At 44.4% G+C, this 17,762-nt stretch overlaps 1 protein-coding gene across 1 annotated transcript; it reads right to left on the bottom strand.

Annotated features, from left to right (window-relative positions):
- Positions 1 to 2,413: 2,413 nt before the first annotated feature.
- LOC147897473 (Galactose oxidase/kelch repeat superfamily protein) lies at positions 2,414 to 17,116 on the bottom strand. The gene is made up of 2 exons (XM_087380997.1): positions 15,609 to 17,116; positions 2,414 to 2,870 (listed from the first exon to the last, which is right to left on the bottom strand). The coding sequence occupies exons 1-2, from the start codon at positions 16,568 to 16,570 to the stop codon at positions 2,600 to 2,602; spliced, it is 1,233 nt and encodes a 410-aa protein (XP_087237123.1). The 5' UTR covers positions 16,571 to 17,116; the 3' UTR covers positions 2,414 to 2,599.
- Positions 17,117 to 17,762: the final 646 nt, after the last annotated feature.

Below are 17,762 nucleotides of genomic sequence, written 5' to 3'. Positions count from 1 at the left end.
AGTTGACAAGGCCGAGATTTAGTGCCACAATGACATAATAGATTCAACATCATGTTGACGCATGGATCATACTTTGGGATCTTCCCTTCATGCTCACTAGACCAGAGACACAACCAACTCGGCTTACAATGGCTCTTGTTAGGCGTAGGGCTACTACTGGGAGACCCATAGTTGGTCGTACACATGGACCACTATCACAAGTTTCTATCATCATTGCCTCACTCATTCGTCAGAGGCCCCTTGAGCTTCCATTGTGGCTATAAATCCAAATTTCTCTCATGAATTAGATCTCATATGATTTGATTTGATTATCTTCTACTCATTATGGGTGATGATGTCCGATTAGAGGCTCCACGCTTTCAGTTAATTGTATCAGGTTTCATTCAATCTCATAGAATAAACTCTCTCTCTCTCTCTCTCTCTCTCTCTCTCTCTCTCTCTCTCTCTCTCTCTCTCTCTCCCCCCCCCTACATATCTCGGATGCGGGGTTTATCAACCCACCAGGGTATACACAGGTTCACTTACCCCATTCACTGAGGATCTCCATTGGGCAGCTTCGTCTCTTCACATAGGCTCCGCATTGAGAGTGGCCGAGCAAAGGGTCTATGCTAGGGAGGGGCCATTTGTACTCTATGTAGCCTACAGGAGGTTGAGTTGGAGGGACATTTCATCTTCAGATGCCCTGTTTACTATGACATCAGGGGGCGATTCTATTGCCTATTCAAAGACCATGTATGATACATTTTTCAGTTTTCAGTATGGATGTGGATGCTCGATTAGTAACTCCACCCCTCTAGCTAAATTTGTATTAGGCTTTTTCACAGTCTCATAGACCCATCAGTCTTCCAAAGACTTTAATAAACTCTCTCTCTCTCTCTCTCTCAATGCATCCTTCATCATAATTCCTGGCCTATATTAGTAACTTATGTCCCTTGATAATCATCCATTGTTTTCCCACATAAAATGATGCGAGTAAACCAAGATAATGAAGCCATTTCGCATGCACAGCCTCATGCAATATAGTTTGCTAGTAAGAGCTAGATATTGATCTCTTGGCATTTAAGGGAAACACAATCCTACGATTTTCGTGACCTCTTTCCAACTCAACTTGATTGAGATACCCATATATCTTCCCATGGATTGTGCATGGCCTTACATAACTTGCTCGCCCAAAAGTTCTCATAAAGATAGATAATTATCTTTAGGCAACTACATACTTGATACAAAGAGTGTTATTATATCCAAATCCATAATTCCAAGAGTTTCTTGAACCTACATCAACCTATAAAAAAATATACACTTCTAAATGTTACCCACTTGACAAACTTATTCAAAAACCATTTTTCATCAAATAAGGGCATCAATAAAGCCCCCAAATAGTGAAACTTTGACTCTGCAAGAAACAAGCACCTCTCCCTCTATCGAGTCTACCAAGGAGTCAATATAGCCCATAACATGCCAAAGCAATGGCAAAGAGCTCCTAGCAATGTCCAAATAAGATTTCATTGACCCTTCACTCAACAACTCATTAATGTGGCTCTCTCAATTGTATCACAAGAAGTTTTGACCTTTATTTTGATGGACAATGGAGGACAGTGCACCATGCTCTTCCTTTTAATCTTACTTCGATTGATAATAAAAAGCAAAGCTTTGATGGGCCAACAAAGTAAAATGCAACATGCTCTTCTTCTACTCCTGACCATTACATTTGGTTATTCTTGCTCATTTGTGATTTGCTTCAGTTCTACGTCCTTCAAATATGTTAGATGTGTTCATGGAACTTGTTCCACACTACCCTCTGGCTGTGCCCATTTTCTTCTCCTTCTTCTTGCTCAAATATGTGCTCACTTTCTTTAAGGATTCGATATGCATAACTGAAAGTAGCTACACAGTAATCTCCCTTGCTACGTGTAAAGTTTTGCACATAGGAAAAAACTAGTTACTATATATTACTAAAATACTTCTAGTTCAACACAAAGGTAAACACTCTGGCAACCTTCCATATGTGCACAAAGAATAATATAGGTCAGATTACGAACCATTCTAATGTACAAGCATATTTTTTCACAAATGCCAACAAAGATACCGTGCACGTAGTCAAAATTTTGTATCTGAAAGTAAACCAAACAGGGGGGAAATACAAATTTCGCATTGAAACCTTCTTTTACATCCTTTTTGTGCAACTTCCTATTTTGACAGAAGAAACATTCTTTCAACCCTACCAACACTTGCCCACAGTAACAGTATGAATGACTGCAAGTTGCAAAATGGACCCACACCTCTAACATTACAATTAAATTGAAGATAGAGATGGCCAATGGAAAAGCAGAAGTCAGCCAACTACTGCAAACCACTCGCAATTTCCACTAAGGTTACAAGACCAAGAGACGCTAAACACAATATATCAGTATAAATTCTGACACTCTCTGATCTCCAGCTTAAATGTAACTTGAATAATAATATAAATTTGAATTGTAATAAATCAACATGAGAAATTACAAGCATACAGATATGTACAAACCCTTTACCATAGAATTAGAGACATAGAATTAGAGAGTACAATTACTGTAAAGGGGAAAAGACTTTCAGGAATACCAACCTACAACCGTATAGTACACATTGCAGCCCACGGATTGCTTGCCGGGTGATTCAACCGAGGCTTTGTGAACATAAACCTCCATGTTCTCTTCTTTGGATGGTAGACTTGAAAGAAAAGTCCACCCTTTCTTTTCGGATGAACACGTTCCATGCGCTCACCTGAGAGAACAAATAGCTCTCCATCCAAAGCAACCAACCTGCATGATGACTTCGCATAGACCTTATGAGGTAGCTGAGATTCTTGGATCCAGCGATTGGCAGAAATATTGTACCTGGCAAACACCACAGACACCCTATAGATCAGAAATAAATGTGTGTACACCTACATAGTGCAAAATATATTCAACCTACATAGTGCAAAAAATATTCAATCTACAAAGTAAAAACGAGGTCAGAGGTAAACTGTAAAGCAGAGACAAGAATGGCAGACAGTCAAGAAAAAGCTTCCCTTGGGGTTTAAAAATTCATAATGTCTAAGATGAACAGTGTGCTCACCAAAAAATAAAGCCATACAAACCATAAAAAGAGGAGAAGGGGGGGGAGGAGAGAGAGAGAGAGAGAGACAGAGAGAGAGAGAGAGAGAGAGGGAAAATCAGATGAGTACGTGACCTGAGACTATAAAGAAGTATGCATGCATTAGCAACGCTTGCACCCCTAATTAGAAGCAGATGTGCACCTCTACTAGCATGTAGATATCTACGAGCCAAGTTGTAGCTGGGAGCAGATGCAGAAGGATTGCCAATTGTGTCAAAATTCTCTTCATACCCCATACGCAGAGCTCCAATAATAGATATTCACAGGTGTATAATACCATCGATGTGATATTCAGAGGTGTACAATATCATAAGGAGCATCTGCACATCAGAGAAGTGACTATACTGCACAATAGAATTTTAAAGAAAAACAGCATTGTCCTTCCAAAATTAGCCGATCCACTTACATATTACATATTTCAAAGGTTAAAACCTTTGTGCATTTGCGTGAAGAGGTTCTACATCTGTGCATGAATCTGATTAAGACATCCGCCTAGCTCTTACGTGAAACCCACGTGAGTTTCTCAAAAACTACTTGTGAGCCTCATGGTAAATATAATTTATGCTCAGCCTGTTCATGGTGTAATCAAGAACAGATTCGTGTGTTGATAGAGTGGTGATAAAGGAGCGTACGGGAACAAAACCTAGGCTCTTCCTTACCTTTGTGTGAGTGGTGTCAAGTTTAAGCCAAAATAAATCCAAATACACAATTGCTCATGGTAAATATAATTTATGCTCAGCCACCTGCATGAAGTACAATCTGGTTCATGGTTTACGCAAGAACAGATTAGTATGTTGATCGAGGGATGATAAGGGAGCGTAGGGGGACAAACCTAAGCTTCCTAGATGTATAAAAGGTCTGTTTTCCTTATCTTTGTGTGCGTGATGTCAAATTTAAGCCAAAGCAGCTTAAAATTTGCTACCATGAATTCCTCCTTGGACAATTGGTGATAGAAGGATAACCGTTGGGCAGCTTTGATTGGTGGTTGCTTGGGCAGGCTGATTGTCTAATGGCAATTGCTTGGACTTCTCACCCACATTGGGCAGCCCTGGTTTTGTCACGTGAGCAGAAGTGTGCTCCTTTGGATGGACATAGACCTGCTGGCCTGGGAGCAACAGCTAGAGAAAGGGCATGTGGTATAGGATGCATGTCTAGACTTCGAGGCTTGGTTGGCTCTCTGTGGTGGTCTAGACATCACGCTAGGGTGGCTCGATGTACTGAGCCTACGACCACGAGTTGAGCTGCTAGCTCCAACCCTTTTCGTTTGTTTACGATCGAGTCCCATGGTTTGTAACTTCAGCCGTTACAACGCTTTCTAATAATGCGTGACAACGCATCAGCAACTCTATTATGCTTCCCTCTTCGGTACCCATTGTCCATATGGAAGTCCTGCATTAGCTATGCCCACCTCGCTTTACAGCCACTCAAATCAAGTTGTTTACAAAAATATTTCAAGAGTATCATGATCAACATCAACATATAAATAATGTTTCAATGCCTTCAAAGCATGAATCATGGCATACAACTCTACACCATATAAATAATGTTTCAATGCCTTCAAAGCATGGATCATGGCATACAACTCTTGAGTTGGCCATTTTTTATGTGAAGGTGAGAGCTTCTTGCTTTCAAAGGCAACTGGCATCCCTTCTTGTAACAAAACCACTCCTACCGCAATGCCACTTGCATCGGTTTCTAGGAAAAACTTTTCTGCGATCAACAATCTTCAATACTTTTCCTTGAGCCACTACTCTCTTTATTACGTCAAAGCTTTCTTGTTGATTCTTTCCCCACATGTAAGGGGCCATGTCTGAGGTCGACAATGTCAATGGAGAGACAATCTCTACATATGCTATGATATGTCTTCTATAGAATTGTACAAATGCTTAGAATGACCGCAAAGCTGTTACATTCTTAGGTATTGCCACACTAAAATTGCAACCACCTTCTTTGGATCCATTTCAAACCCATCACGAGTTATAATGAAACCCAAATACTCTAGCTTAACCGTGCACAGCACAGTTTTCTCTTTATTTACATAGAGACTAGCTTGTCTCAAAGTACTGAACACTTTTCTCAAATGTCCCTTACGTTCAGCAATACTTTTGCCATAGAGTAATATATCATCAATAAAGCATAGTACGAACTTTCAGATATATGGGTGTAGTAAGCCATTCATCATCATAACGAATGTAGCCAAAGCAGTGGTAAGCCTAAATAGCATGACCAAGAACTTGTATTGATCAAACCTGCTTCTAAAGGCTCCTGAGCATGAATGGGGACGAGCATTTTCTGAGCGAAATCTTCCGAGCGTCCGAGCGAAGGAAAAAAAAAGCTTCCAACTATGCATAAATATGGCAAAAATCGATCAGAAGAAAACATAGTTTCACTTAGAAATATGCAAAGTATTATAGCAATGCCTATTTTATACAAAAATCTTTAGGTGAATCTGTAGGAATGGTGAGAGCATAATGGGATGGCTTTTGAAGAAACCCACATGTAGAGTAGACTTCTCTATGAAAATTCCCTTATGATCCTTCTTACAACTTTTACTTAATAGGGGGTGACATTGAAAACCCTCTCTCAACCTATCTTCATGAAAGAGTTTCTTCAAAGAAAACTCATTGAAGCAAGCCATCCAGGTAGTTTCGCCAGCGAAACCCCTTTGAAGCAAGTCTCCCAAGGTAGTTTCGCTGGCGAAACTACCTTGGACAGCACTTTTAAAAGTGACATAACTTTCATATCCAATGTCCAAATATAGTCATTCAACCACTCAAATTGATCGGAACACCCCATTTGAGCACATCTATGTAGTTATATTTTGGAAAATCTTTCATATATAGTATTAAATATTACATGTATTTTATGAGAGTGATATATAAGCCCAAGTTAATACTTATTTATAGTAATTTAAACTTCTTTAGAAACATGTCCATAAATATGCTATAAAAACACTAAAAAGATATTGCCATATGATATAAATGTGTTAATAAGTAATTATATATGCATAGTATTATTACATTGAGAGTGATTATGAGGAATGTTTCTTAAAGGAATCAATACTTTTTTAAGGTAATAACAGGGGTACAAAGGGATGTCTCTAAATAAGAAAATTATGTTGTGTAAAAATGAATGAGTGACTAGTCTGTATATTTTTATGATAAAGGGATCTAGTTCTAGTGAAAATAAAAGTGTAAAAACCATGTTTCCTAAAGAAAAATATTTTTAAAAATCTCTTGAAAAACACGCTCGGATAAACCTGCTCATAGGTTTTTGCTCGTAAAATTGACGCATCCAGCATGAATGTAGCCACATCCAACAGATTATCTTCTCTTGCTATCGAATATCTATGCTTAATAGTAATCTTGTTCAGCCATCAGTAATGGATACACAACCAAAAGGTATCGGACCTCACGTCGCATTACACAATCAAGACGTCAAACAAGCTCTCATACCAACTATGACACTAAAGCCTGTTCACTATCTGATAAACCCACACACATCCGAGCTTGAATCTGTGGGAAGGGGCTGAGGCTTAGCAAATAGCTAAATTTCGTAACGAGGGAACTAAGGACATCACTCTGCACGCTGCGAATGAAAATGTGTGTACGTTGTGTAAATTGAAACACCCAAGCTGGGCGTTTTTTAAGGTAGCAAAGGTGTTAAGGCTTATGATTGATTAAGCCTTTTTGGGTCTTACACTAATTCACGAACATAACTCTTGCCCCTAGGCACATGCCCCCTATAATGAATTAACCCAAATCAATGCGCATGAAGGCAGGTCTTCTAGTCATCTCAGACCACGATCATCAAAGACGTCGATTGCTTAATCCTTGACCGATCCTGATTCCTCATAACATATCAAAGCAATTAACTATTTACATTTATAAGTATACCATTGGTCTCTCTAAGGACTTTCGGGGCCATATGTAAGGTTCCCCGTCTCACTGCCTAGCCACTGCATGAAGGTCCTCATTGACACATCCCAGCACTCCTGAAACCCCTGATCTGCAAAACAACCACACACAACATCAGAACTGAGCAGGCTGCTCACCACCCAACCGTGACATCTACGGGATGTGATCCCGAATCAGAAGATGTCCCCTCCGAGCCACGAGCTGAGCTACTGGCACGAACTCCCAATCAGATCCAAACCAGCCTGGTGTCCCATACCACCACGTGGCACTGTGAAGCCCTGGATCTGTCACTGGGCCTTGGGCTACGCTAAGATGCAGGCGCGCGTCTGCGACTCAATCCAGGATCAGACCTAGCACCTGGGAACGAGACTTGCTCCCAACTGCACACTGAGAACTGAACCCCCTGGGCCTCTTTTATAGACTCGGGCCTCGGCGCCAAAAATAGCGAAGACCTATAAATAGTTCGTACCCTTGCCACTCAACCCGAGAATCAAGCCTGCCTAGCTCTAAGCCTCCCCAGGCTAACCTGAGCTAGTTCTGTGTACCTAGCACACGTCAGATACCAATCCGTGCACATGACATACTCCCCCTCCTCTAAGAACTCACCCCTGAGTTCGCTAAGAAATCCGGAAATGTTATTTGGAGTTGTAATGTCTCCCATGTTGCATCCTCCTCAACACGATCCTTCCACTTGATCTTGTATTCCGTGATAGTACGATTACGAATCTGTCTTTCACGAAATTCAAGAATACACTCAGGTTCGTGAGGAATAAAAGTCAAATCTGTAACTTCTATAATCTCATGAGGAGAAACAAGTTGATCATCTGCACCCAAGACTTCTTTCAGTCTACTGACATGAAAGACTTCTTTCAGTCTACTGACATGAAAGACTGGATGTACTTTAACATCAGGAGGCAATTCTAGTCGATATGCAACTGGTCCAATTCTTTTAATGACCTTGAATGGGCCACAGTATCTAGGGGATAATTTCGGAACCAAACCAGTACTTAGGCTCTTGGATTCCTTTGAAATTCGCAAATATACCATCGTTCCTTCAGAGAACTCTCTAGGTGAACGATGTCTATTAGCATAAAATCTGTCCCGATCTTGGGCACTTCTAATAGACTCCTTGGCAAACTGCAACATTTCCTGCATATCTAGCAAGAAGTTCTTAGCAGCATCATTTTGAATCCCTTTTAATCCAACCATAACTGGTGACTTAGGTTGAAACCCGTACATAAGCATAAAAGGACTGTAACCCGTACTAGAATGCTTTGCACTGTTGTAAGCAAATTCAATCATAGGTAGATAATCTTCCCATGAAGACTGTCTCTTAGATACATATGCCCGAAGCATGTCTTCAACCAACTGGTTGACCTTTTCTGTACTGCCATCGGATTGTGCATGATCCGAGGAACTCATACTTAGAGTAGTTTCTAACTTCTCAAAAACAAGTGCCCAAAAGTTACTTGTAAACTTTGAGTCCCTGTCACTGACTATGTCAGATGGCAAACCATACAGCTTGAACAAGTGGTCCACAAACTCGTGAGCCAACTGAACAGCTGAAATAGTTGTTCTTGTAGGTAAGAATCTAGCCATTTTTGTCAAACGGTCGACTATGACCCAAATAGAGTCATGACCCTTGCGCATTCGAGGCAAACCAGTAATAAAATCCATGGAAATACTTTCCCATTTATTACCTGGAATCTGTAAAGGCTGTAATAAGCCCGCGCTTCTAAGGCGTTCTGCCTTATTAACCTGACAAACTCGGCAACCTACTACATAGTTCTCTATAAATGCACGCATCTTAGGCCAATAAAAGGTATGCTTCACAAGAGACAGAGTCCTATGTATACCTGGATGTCCTGCACTAGGAGCATCATGACACTCCCAGAGAATCTTGGATTTAAGGTCTAGAACATCAAGCACACAAATCTTTTCATTCCGGAACAGCAAGCCGTTCCTAATCATCCACTGACCTCCCGCCGCCTGTATCCTAGGTGGCACAATCCCTGAGTCCTGGTCAACCATGGAGCTCCCATCCTGGACTCTCTGCCAATAAGAACTGAAATGACTATCAGTTGCGTATAGCCCTCTCAAGGATTGAAATAGGTCTGAGGATATTTCCGTAAATGACAAAGCATTTACAAACTTAACTCGACTTAAGGCATCTGCCACACTATTCAACGAACCCTTACGATAACGTATTTCGAAATCAAAATCTTGCATTAATTCTGCCCATCTAGCTTTCCTTCCTCTCAATTCTAAGCCATCACACACATACTTAATTGACTGGTGATCAGTCAATACAAGGAACTTTGAACCATACAAGTAGTGTCTCCAAACCTTAAGAGCATACACTACAGCATAAAGTTCCTTCTCAAGTGTGGGCCAACGATACTGAGTGTCGTCTAGCTTCTTACTCTCGAAAGCTACAGGTCTGCCCTCTTGGAATAGAGCTGCCCCAATCGCATCATCACTCGCATCGGCCTCCAAAACATAAGGCCGGGTAGGATCGGGTAATGCAAGAACGGGCGCTTCCTTGATAGAAAACTTCAAGGTTTGAAAAGCCTTGTTCATTGCATCATTCCAAGAAATCGGCTGGGTAGACCTGCGTCCACGACCTTTCAATATGTTGGTCAAGGGTGCCGTGATATGTGAATAATCACGCACTGACTTCCGAAGAAATACCGTAAATCCTAGGAAAGAACGAAGTTGTTTCACAGTCTGAGGGATAGGCCATTCTAAAACCTTCTGGATACGATCCAAATCAATGCTAATACCTTCAGAAGAAATCTTGTGTCCTAAGTAAATGATCACCTTCATAAAGAAGTCACAGTTACTCATCTTGGCATAAAGCTTATGCTGTCTTAGAACAAGTAAGACAACCCGGAGGTGTCCTATATGATCCTCAAGCGTTTTACTATATACCAAGATATCATCTAAGAACACTACAACAAATTTGCCCAGAAAATCCCTGAACAAATCGTTCATCATCTGCTGAAAAGTAGCAGGAGCATTGGTCAAACCAAAAGGTAATACGAGGAACTCGTAATGACCATACCTAGTCCGGAATGCGGTCCTATCTATGTGTTTAGCATAGATACGGATTTGGCGATAACCCGTACGCAAATCAATCTTAGTGAAATACTTCGCTCCGGCCAAACGGTCTATCAAATCATCGGAACGAGGTAAAGGATAGCGGTTCTTAATTGTGACTTTATTTAATCGTTTATAATCTATACACATTCTCCAAGAAGAATCTTTCTTCTTTCTTAAGAGGACAGGTGCACCCCAAGGTGATTTACTTGGGCGGATATAGCCCATATTCAGGTAATCCTGAAGCTGTAAAGCTAACTCATCCTCCTCTACTTGGCTCATCCTATAAGGTGGTACACTGATAGGTTGAGCCCCTGGGACTAAGTCTATGCGATGATCTACTGCCCGTTCTGGAGGTAAACCTTCCGGCAGTTGAGCTGGGAATACGTCCTTAAAATTATCTAACAACATTCTCAATTCACGGTGTTCAAACACACTTAATTCATTCTTCTTAATTACCGAAACAACAAATGAAGAAAGTGGAATCAAAACACACTGATAGACATCATAATGAGAATTGTTTAATATATTCCGAAGCTGCATCGCAGATACAATAGGTCCCTGAGAAGAGGGAATTTTATCACACTGAATACAAAATTGGGTGTCCTTATCTACAAAAGAAAGCGTGTGCTCCGTCCATCCGATCTGAATATTGTGGGTTTTAAACCACTCTATCCCGATCAACAAGTCTACATGCTCCAGATGCATAACATAACATGTAAGAGCTCCCGTGTAGGCCTGAATCCGGATAGGAAGCGCTTCAACCTTGCGATCCCAAAACTGCTTCCCAGCTGGAAGCTGCACCTCGTAGGTATGGTCGCTAGGTACTGTGGACAGCCCCATCTTCTGCACAAATTTGTAATTAACAAAATTGTGAGAGCTGCCCGGATCAAAGAGAATGTGAACCTGTTGGTCCCTAACTTCTCCATAAACTCGGAAAAGATCATGGGAACCAAACAACGAAGTATTGAAAGTACAATTACAAGAGAGTGGGCAGGTAATGACATTTACTGAAATACCTGTCATCGTGACTTGGTTTGCTCCCTTGGCTGCGGTACGTGGACCCGCCTGGAGCTTCAGTCCTAGCACCAACTTTTGGTTCTTCCGCTTAGGACACTCATTCTTTGTGTGGCCCCGCTCCTCGCAATAGAAACATCGGCCTTCTTTCTTGAGCCTGAGAGTGCGAAGGAAACGGGCCTTACCATTCTTTGCTGGAGTTAAGCTTTTCCTGGAGGCGTTGTCCGTAGACTTCGTCTCCGCAATACCAGTCGTATGCTGAAAAAAACTTGCGTTTGTTCTTTCCACTCGTATCGGTAACTGTGGTTGCCTTGGTACCGGCCATGGTATCATCATATATGCGTGCATATGTCATGGCCTCCTGCAACGTTGTGCACTTGTTCTTTATCTGCAACTTATAGGAGTCTGGCAAACCATCCACGAAGAAACCTAACAAGGTTACTGGATCCATTTTAGTGGCCCCGGTTTGCAGATCCCTAAATCTTTGAAGATAAACTTCAAAGGTCAAGTTTAATTTTGACATATCGAGGGCCTTGAGCTTGCCAACGATATCGTAGTCATCCTCTTTCTTCAGGAACTCCTTCCTGAAGATGCCCTCAAAATCTGTCCAAGTATCAGGTTTAGGCTGGAGTTCTTTCCACCATAGCAAGGCTTTACCTGACATAAACCCCGCTGCAAGCTGGATCTTCTTCTCATCTGGGTATGGGTGGAACTGGAAGTGTACCTGCCACTTGTGTAACCAAGTGTCAACTACTTCCTTCGTTCTAGACTTTTGGTCGCCCGGGAAAGGATCTGGAGTTATATTCGGGCCTAGCACTGAAGCCATGGCATCCACATGCGTGAGTGCCTGCACAGTGCTAGCCAGAAGAGTGAGAGTTGCTTGTATCCCCTGGAGTTGCTGTGTCAACCCCGATTGATTAGCATTGACCTGCTCGAATTTGCCATCAAGAGCAGTCGTAAATTCACTGAAGGCTTTTTTAGTTATCAGATCGTCATAGAGACCCTGATCCTCCTCTCCCACAGGAGTGTAATCCAAGTCCTGCTCTCCCATGGTGAACTCGGGATTTGGAGCATCAGACATGGCTGAAATCTGATTTGAATACGAACTGAGAGAAATAACTGACTGAAACAAAGCACAGATGAGGATGGAGCAGAAGAAAACTGTCCCGAATGATGCTGACGGAAGGAGATGCTGGAATCTGGCGAATCAGAAGCCCACGAATCCCGAGGCCTCCCCGAACCCGCAACCCGGATGCGCGTGCTGCTGGAGTAGCTGTACGGTCTGCTGGCGCAGGCCGTACGGTCGCTGACGTGGCTGTACGGCTGCTGACGCAGGCCGTACAGAGGCTGACGGAGGCCGTACAGTGCTGACGTAACTGTACGGCATCCATACAGTGCTGCAGGTACAGGGCGCAGTCGAGATTTGAAGCAGCAGCAGGTGCAGGGGCTGGCGCAAGTAGTCCGTACAGGCTGTACGGGCTGATGCAGGGCCTTCGATGGCTGCGCAGGCTGACGCAAGCAGGGGGCGGATGCAGAAGACTGCACGAGGCAGGGCGGTGCTGGCGCAGGCAGGGTACGGACGCGAGGCTGGCTGGCTGGCGCAGAATTCGAGGGGAAAGCTCGAAGCTTTAGGCTGCTTGTGGGTAGGCTAGTACCCTGCCCCCACCTATATAGGGTGCAGGGCAGCCTTATTTGGAAGCAGAGCTTCCAAAAAAGGCCAAGCCCCTCCAGCTTTGGAGGGGTGCTTTTTCGAAAAAAGCACCCCCCTGCGCAGGCTGCTCGCAGCCCTATGCGCAGGCTGTTCGCAGCCTGTTGCGCAGGCTGTACTCAGCCTGTTGCGCAAGCTGTACTCAGCCTGTTGCGCAAGCTGTCAAGCCTCTCTTTGCCCCGCCTACTCCGTACCATCACACGCGCTACTTCCCCGCCTCCCTTGCTGCTTGTTTCCTGCCCATCTCTCCTGCTTTTCTGCTCTCTTTCTCCTTCCTCTAGGCTTCTCTCTCAGGCCTTCAAAGATCTCGATTTTCTCTCTCTCCTATTCTTCTTTCTTTTCCCAGATATCTCTCCACCCCTCCTATCCCAGGTATCCAGCGAAAACGCAGCAAGAAATTTCGAAATTTAGGGCATACCTGGAAGAGAAATCCGTCAAAATTCTCGCATCAGAAGTTCCTACCTCAGGAGTTGGCTCTGATACCAACTGACACATCCCAGCACTCCTGAAACCCCTGATCTGCAAAACAACCACACACAACATCAGAACTGAGCAGGCTGCTCACCACCCAACCATGACATCTACGGGATGTGATCCCGAATCAGAAGATGTCCCCTCCAAGCCACGAGCTGAGCTACTGGCACGAACTCCCAATCAGATCCAAACCAGCCTGGTGTCCCACACCACCAGGTGGCGCTGTGAAGCCCTGGATCTGTCACTGGGCCTTGGGCTACGCTAAGATGCAGACGCGCGTCCGCGACTCAATCCAGGATCAGACCTAGCACCTGGGAACGAGACTTGCTCCCAACTGCACACTGAGAACTGAACCCCCTGGGCCTCTTTTATAGACTCGAGCCCCGACGCCAAAAATAGCGAAGACCTATAAATAGTTCGTCCCCTTGCCACTCAACCCGAGAATCAAGCCTGCCTAGCTCTAACCTGAGCTAGTTCTGTGTACCTAGCACACGTCAGATACCAATCCGTGCACATGACACTCATGCCCCAAAACATGCAGGCCTTCTCTCCATCAAGCCTTATATGCCTTCTAGAGCTACCCGCTTGTATGTGGGATTTAACCCTCTTTTGGCCATTGCCACATGTCCTACGAGGGTGAAGGGCATTTTAGCCCTCTTCCGTTGATGTTTTAACAACCTCCCTTGACCCGAATCCGAGGGGACCTCTCAATCCTGGAGAGGGTGCATGTCCATGTGGATCACGTCTTCTTCTCCTGGGCATGAGAGGATATCCATGTCTAGAGGAGGGGCCACATGTTGCGTTTGTTGGTCCGAGAGGTCATTTTTCTGCTCCATGGAAGCTGCCGAGATAGCCGCTGCAATTTGTGCTGACTGTTTGTCTTCCTACCAGCAGAGTTGGCTCTTGTCCGTACACTACTCCAAGCTGCGCCAGCTTCTGTTCACACATCTGTGTGCTTCTTCCATAGTGTCACCATTGCAGCACGTTTCTGCATGCCTGTCTGTACTATAGATCTGTGCCTCTGCATGGCAGATCTGCTGCTGCAGATGCTATAGTTTTTCGTTCAAGTGACCAGTCTCACGCATCTGTGTGCGTCTTCCATAGTGTCACCATTGCAGTGCGTTTCTGCAATGCCTGTCTGTACTATAGATCTGTATCTCTGCATGGCAGATCTGCTGCTGCACCTGCTATAGTTTTTCGTCCAACTGACCACTCTCTCTATGCTTGGTCCGTGTGCCAGTCGCAAGTGCTATACACCTAGATGACTCCAGTGCAGTTTCAATCTCATGATAGTCACTCATAAGATTGAAAACCATAAACTCCATCACGCATAGCAGGGATTAGCTACTATGACATCCCCACTGACGTCATCAGTGCCCAACAGTGGGTGTAGACCATAATATAAACATATGCTCTCACACATACAAGTCCAAACACCCACACATACTTGAGCATCCATTTATACAAAGTCTTCACTGAAATTTCTCCGGGGCTCTCTATGGATGTACCACATCCACCTCAAAAAATGGTTGGGTCACTTGTTCGAGGGCCAAACAAGTCTCAACTGTGCACCAGTGCCCTTTACTGTTCATTTACTCTCCGATTTACTGCTTGTTGTATTTGGTTTTCAGCTCTATTGTTATGGTGGTGGTGTTTAAGGGGGGGGAAAGAGACAGAGGAAATAAGTTTTGTCTTGTCCAAATGATCAAAACCTAAGAGTCCCATCAGGAGGATCAAATACATCCTCCCTCCCTTGAATAACACACCCACCCACCCCCGCGTGCTAGATCTGAACCGAGTTTTCTACTTGTTACAACCATCCCGCCCACGGAAATTAGATTCTCAAAATTTAAGCGATGCTAGAGCTCCTAAGGTGCATGAAGCTGTCCACAAGAAAGTATGGCTGAAATCAGCCTAATAACACATGGAATTACTTCTAAGTGGCTTTTGGCTGCCAAGAATTGTATAGCATTGTGGTGGCATCAGCTGTGCTTGTGATGGCTGGCGCATATGCAGCCATTCACAATCATGTGCCATCTGGCTAGAAGACTGCTTTCCCATTACACAAACTCAATACTGGTCATTTAAACATAGTAGCATGGAAGCATTCAAAGAAAACCCAAGCGCTCTGAAAAAAACTACTTAGAGACACGTTGGTGCAAGTGGAAGGGCACGTCATGGCAGTGAGCTCTCCAAAACAACAAAAAAGGCAAGCTAGCCATAACATTTGAACTGTGACAACTCAAACTCATATTTTCTACCTGAAAATTGCAGAACCGTCCAACATGAAAATTCCCTTCTGTAAAGGGTCTTTCGCATCCAACACTGCGACTTTGCCCAGTCGTCTCCTTTCTCCTTCTTCCCACATGGGCTGCAAGTAGCGCCACCTTCCAGTCTTGAGGTCCAAGATCTCTCCATCTCTGTAATATTCATCAGCAGGTAACACACCAGAAATTGTTCTGGAGCTTCCGTAGCCGCCAATCACCCAAAATTCGCCCTGGTACAAAAATCCAACACAACCAGCTCTGATATTCCTAAGGCCTTCCACAAAATGCCACCGATCATCTTTCATTTCGTATTTCTCCACTGCCGATACACGATTGCCTCCTGCAGGAAATTGTGCATGCCGAGAGCCCCCTCCTGCGACTATGACGAAGTCTTCAGATACCCCACAAGCGAAACTTCCCCTGGGTACTCTCATGTTAGACAACCTCTCCCAGCGGCATCTGAAGGGATCATATTTAAAGACGGCAGAAGAGGCAAGCGGCCTATCAATTGGAAAGCTTCTGGCATCGAAAAGGGCACCCCCGATGACAAGCAGCTCGGTTCCAGCTGCAGCGCACTCAAAATTACTGAGCCCATATGTGGAAGGATCACAGGGCATGGGAGGTAGCAAAGCCCAGAGCTGGCTCCTTGGATCAAAGACCTCGCCGCAAGTCAGCGAAGGATCATCTCTAAAGATACAGAGGAATTCTTCCGTCTTTTTCCAAGTGCTGCGGACGTCAACTAAGAATTTAGACAAGAATGCAGCATACCAAGCCTTGCAGACAGCCTTCAGTCGGCCGTGATGGCAGAGGGGCACGAACGCGAGGCAAAGGCAAGCCAAATCATTTGGGAGGCCTGGAATTACACTGTTGACGTCTGAAACAATCGAGGCGGAATGAAGGCCGGGCACAACAGAGGCACGGTCCGTGCCTTGAGGGGTTGTGCTGCCTCTCCGCATTCGTTAAGCCCTCTCTACGCCTGCAACTCAGAGAGAATCAAGGCCGTGCAAGCTCTTCAATCAAAAACGGCCAATCTTCCACTGTTTCTGTACAAACAATTCGAAGTAATCACTCTTCCTCCGTCCTCAAGAACTCAAATCTTCCGCTGCGCAAACCAATTTTGAGCAATCAATCTTCCTCTGCCCTCAAGAACTCAATCTTCCTCTCTCGGACCGCGGAAGGGCGCGATCTTCCTGCCTCTGTCGAACGAAAATCCACAACCCAATCTCAATCTTCCTCTCTGGGGGCGATTTTCCTGCCTCTGCGGGACTAATCCACACCGCAAATCCAACGAATCAACAACCTAGCCTTCCACGGTGCAAAAAGAGTGACGGAATCAGCAACCGAAACTTCCAAGCCGATTCGTAGACGGAAAGAATCCAATGGACGAAATCGTGCGCCGACAGAGCCAAATTCTTGGGGACTGGGACTGGAGAAATGGAAGGGATAATGGCGGAGAGCTTGGAAGGTTGTGCTATAAAGAAAAGGCTTTCTTGGGCTCTTTTTGCCTTTTTGTTTGTATTTTTCAAAGGTTTTTGCTTGAGAACGACACCGCACTACAAATCAACGTTTGGAGGACCTTCCCACAAAATACACCCCCCTCGAGCAACTTCTCCGAGTATGGGCAAGGAGGGGCATCGTGCCAGGAGTGGCAACCCTCGTCAGGTGCAGGTGCATCTCTGTACATGGCTGCCACCACGCATCCTTACAAGGAGTGGCAACCCTCAGGTGCATCTCTGTGCATGGCTTACAGGAGTAGCAACCCTCAGGTGCATCTCTGTACATGGCTGCCCTACACCACGAGGTGCATCCCCTTGCATGACCGGTATCCTTACTGCAACTACATTGAATGGAGAACGACTGTCAACATGGGCTACCTCAACCCCTTCCCCACTAGTCAAGGACTGAGGTCGACGGAGATTTACTTTTCACTCTCCAATCCAAACACATCATTAGACTAACCAGATTCCAGCTAATGACCACGGACCTGCCCACAATTAGTTCTCACCAAGGCAATCCACCACCCACAATTCAAATTTCAACCAAGCGTTAATTGTTTACTTTAGCCCTTAATGTGGGGAATGGATCATGGTCGAACTTTCCAAGTCGAAAGTGCCCAGGATATTTCCAGATCGAACAGTGCCCAGAATA

The sequence above is a fragment of the Dipteris shenzhenensis genome, chromosome 10, assembly GCF_047967505.1.
Source record: "Dipteris shenzhenensis isolate YYH24624 ecotype China chromosome 10, Dip_SZ_1.0, whole genome shotgun sequence".
Classification (NCBI taxonomy): domain Eukaryota; kingdom Viridiplantae; phylum Streptophyta; class Polypodiopsida; order Gleicheniales; family Dipteridaceae; genus Dipteris; species Dipteris shenzhenensis.
The sequence above is the reverse complement of the archived record's forward strand: the minus strand, read 5'-3'. Positions and strand labels throughout refer to the sequence as shown.

What these genes read in the sequence shown, in the direction of transcription:
- LOC147897473 (XM_087380997.1), bottom strand. Translation starts at nt 16,570, where the DNA reads ATGCGGAGAGGCAGCACAACCCCTCAAGGCACGGACCGTGCCTCTGTT. An exon ending in GACGGTTCTGCAATTTTCAG is followed by an intron (nt 2,871 to 15,608) that starts GTAGAAAATATG and finishes GGTGTTTGCCAG; the next exon opens with GTACAATATTTCTGCCAATC.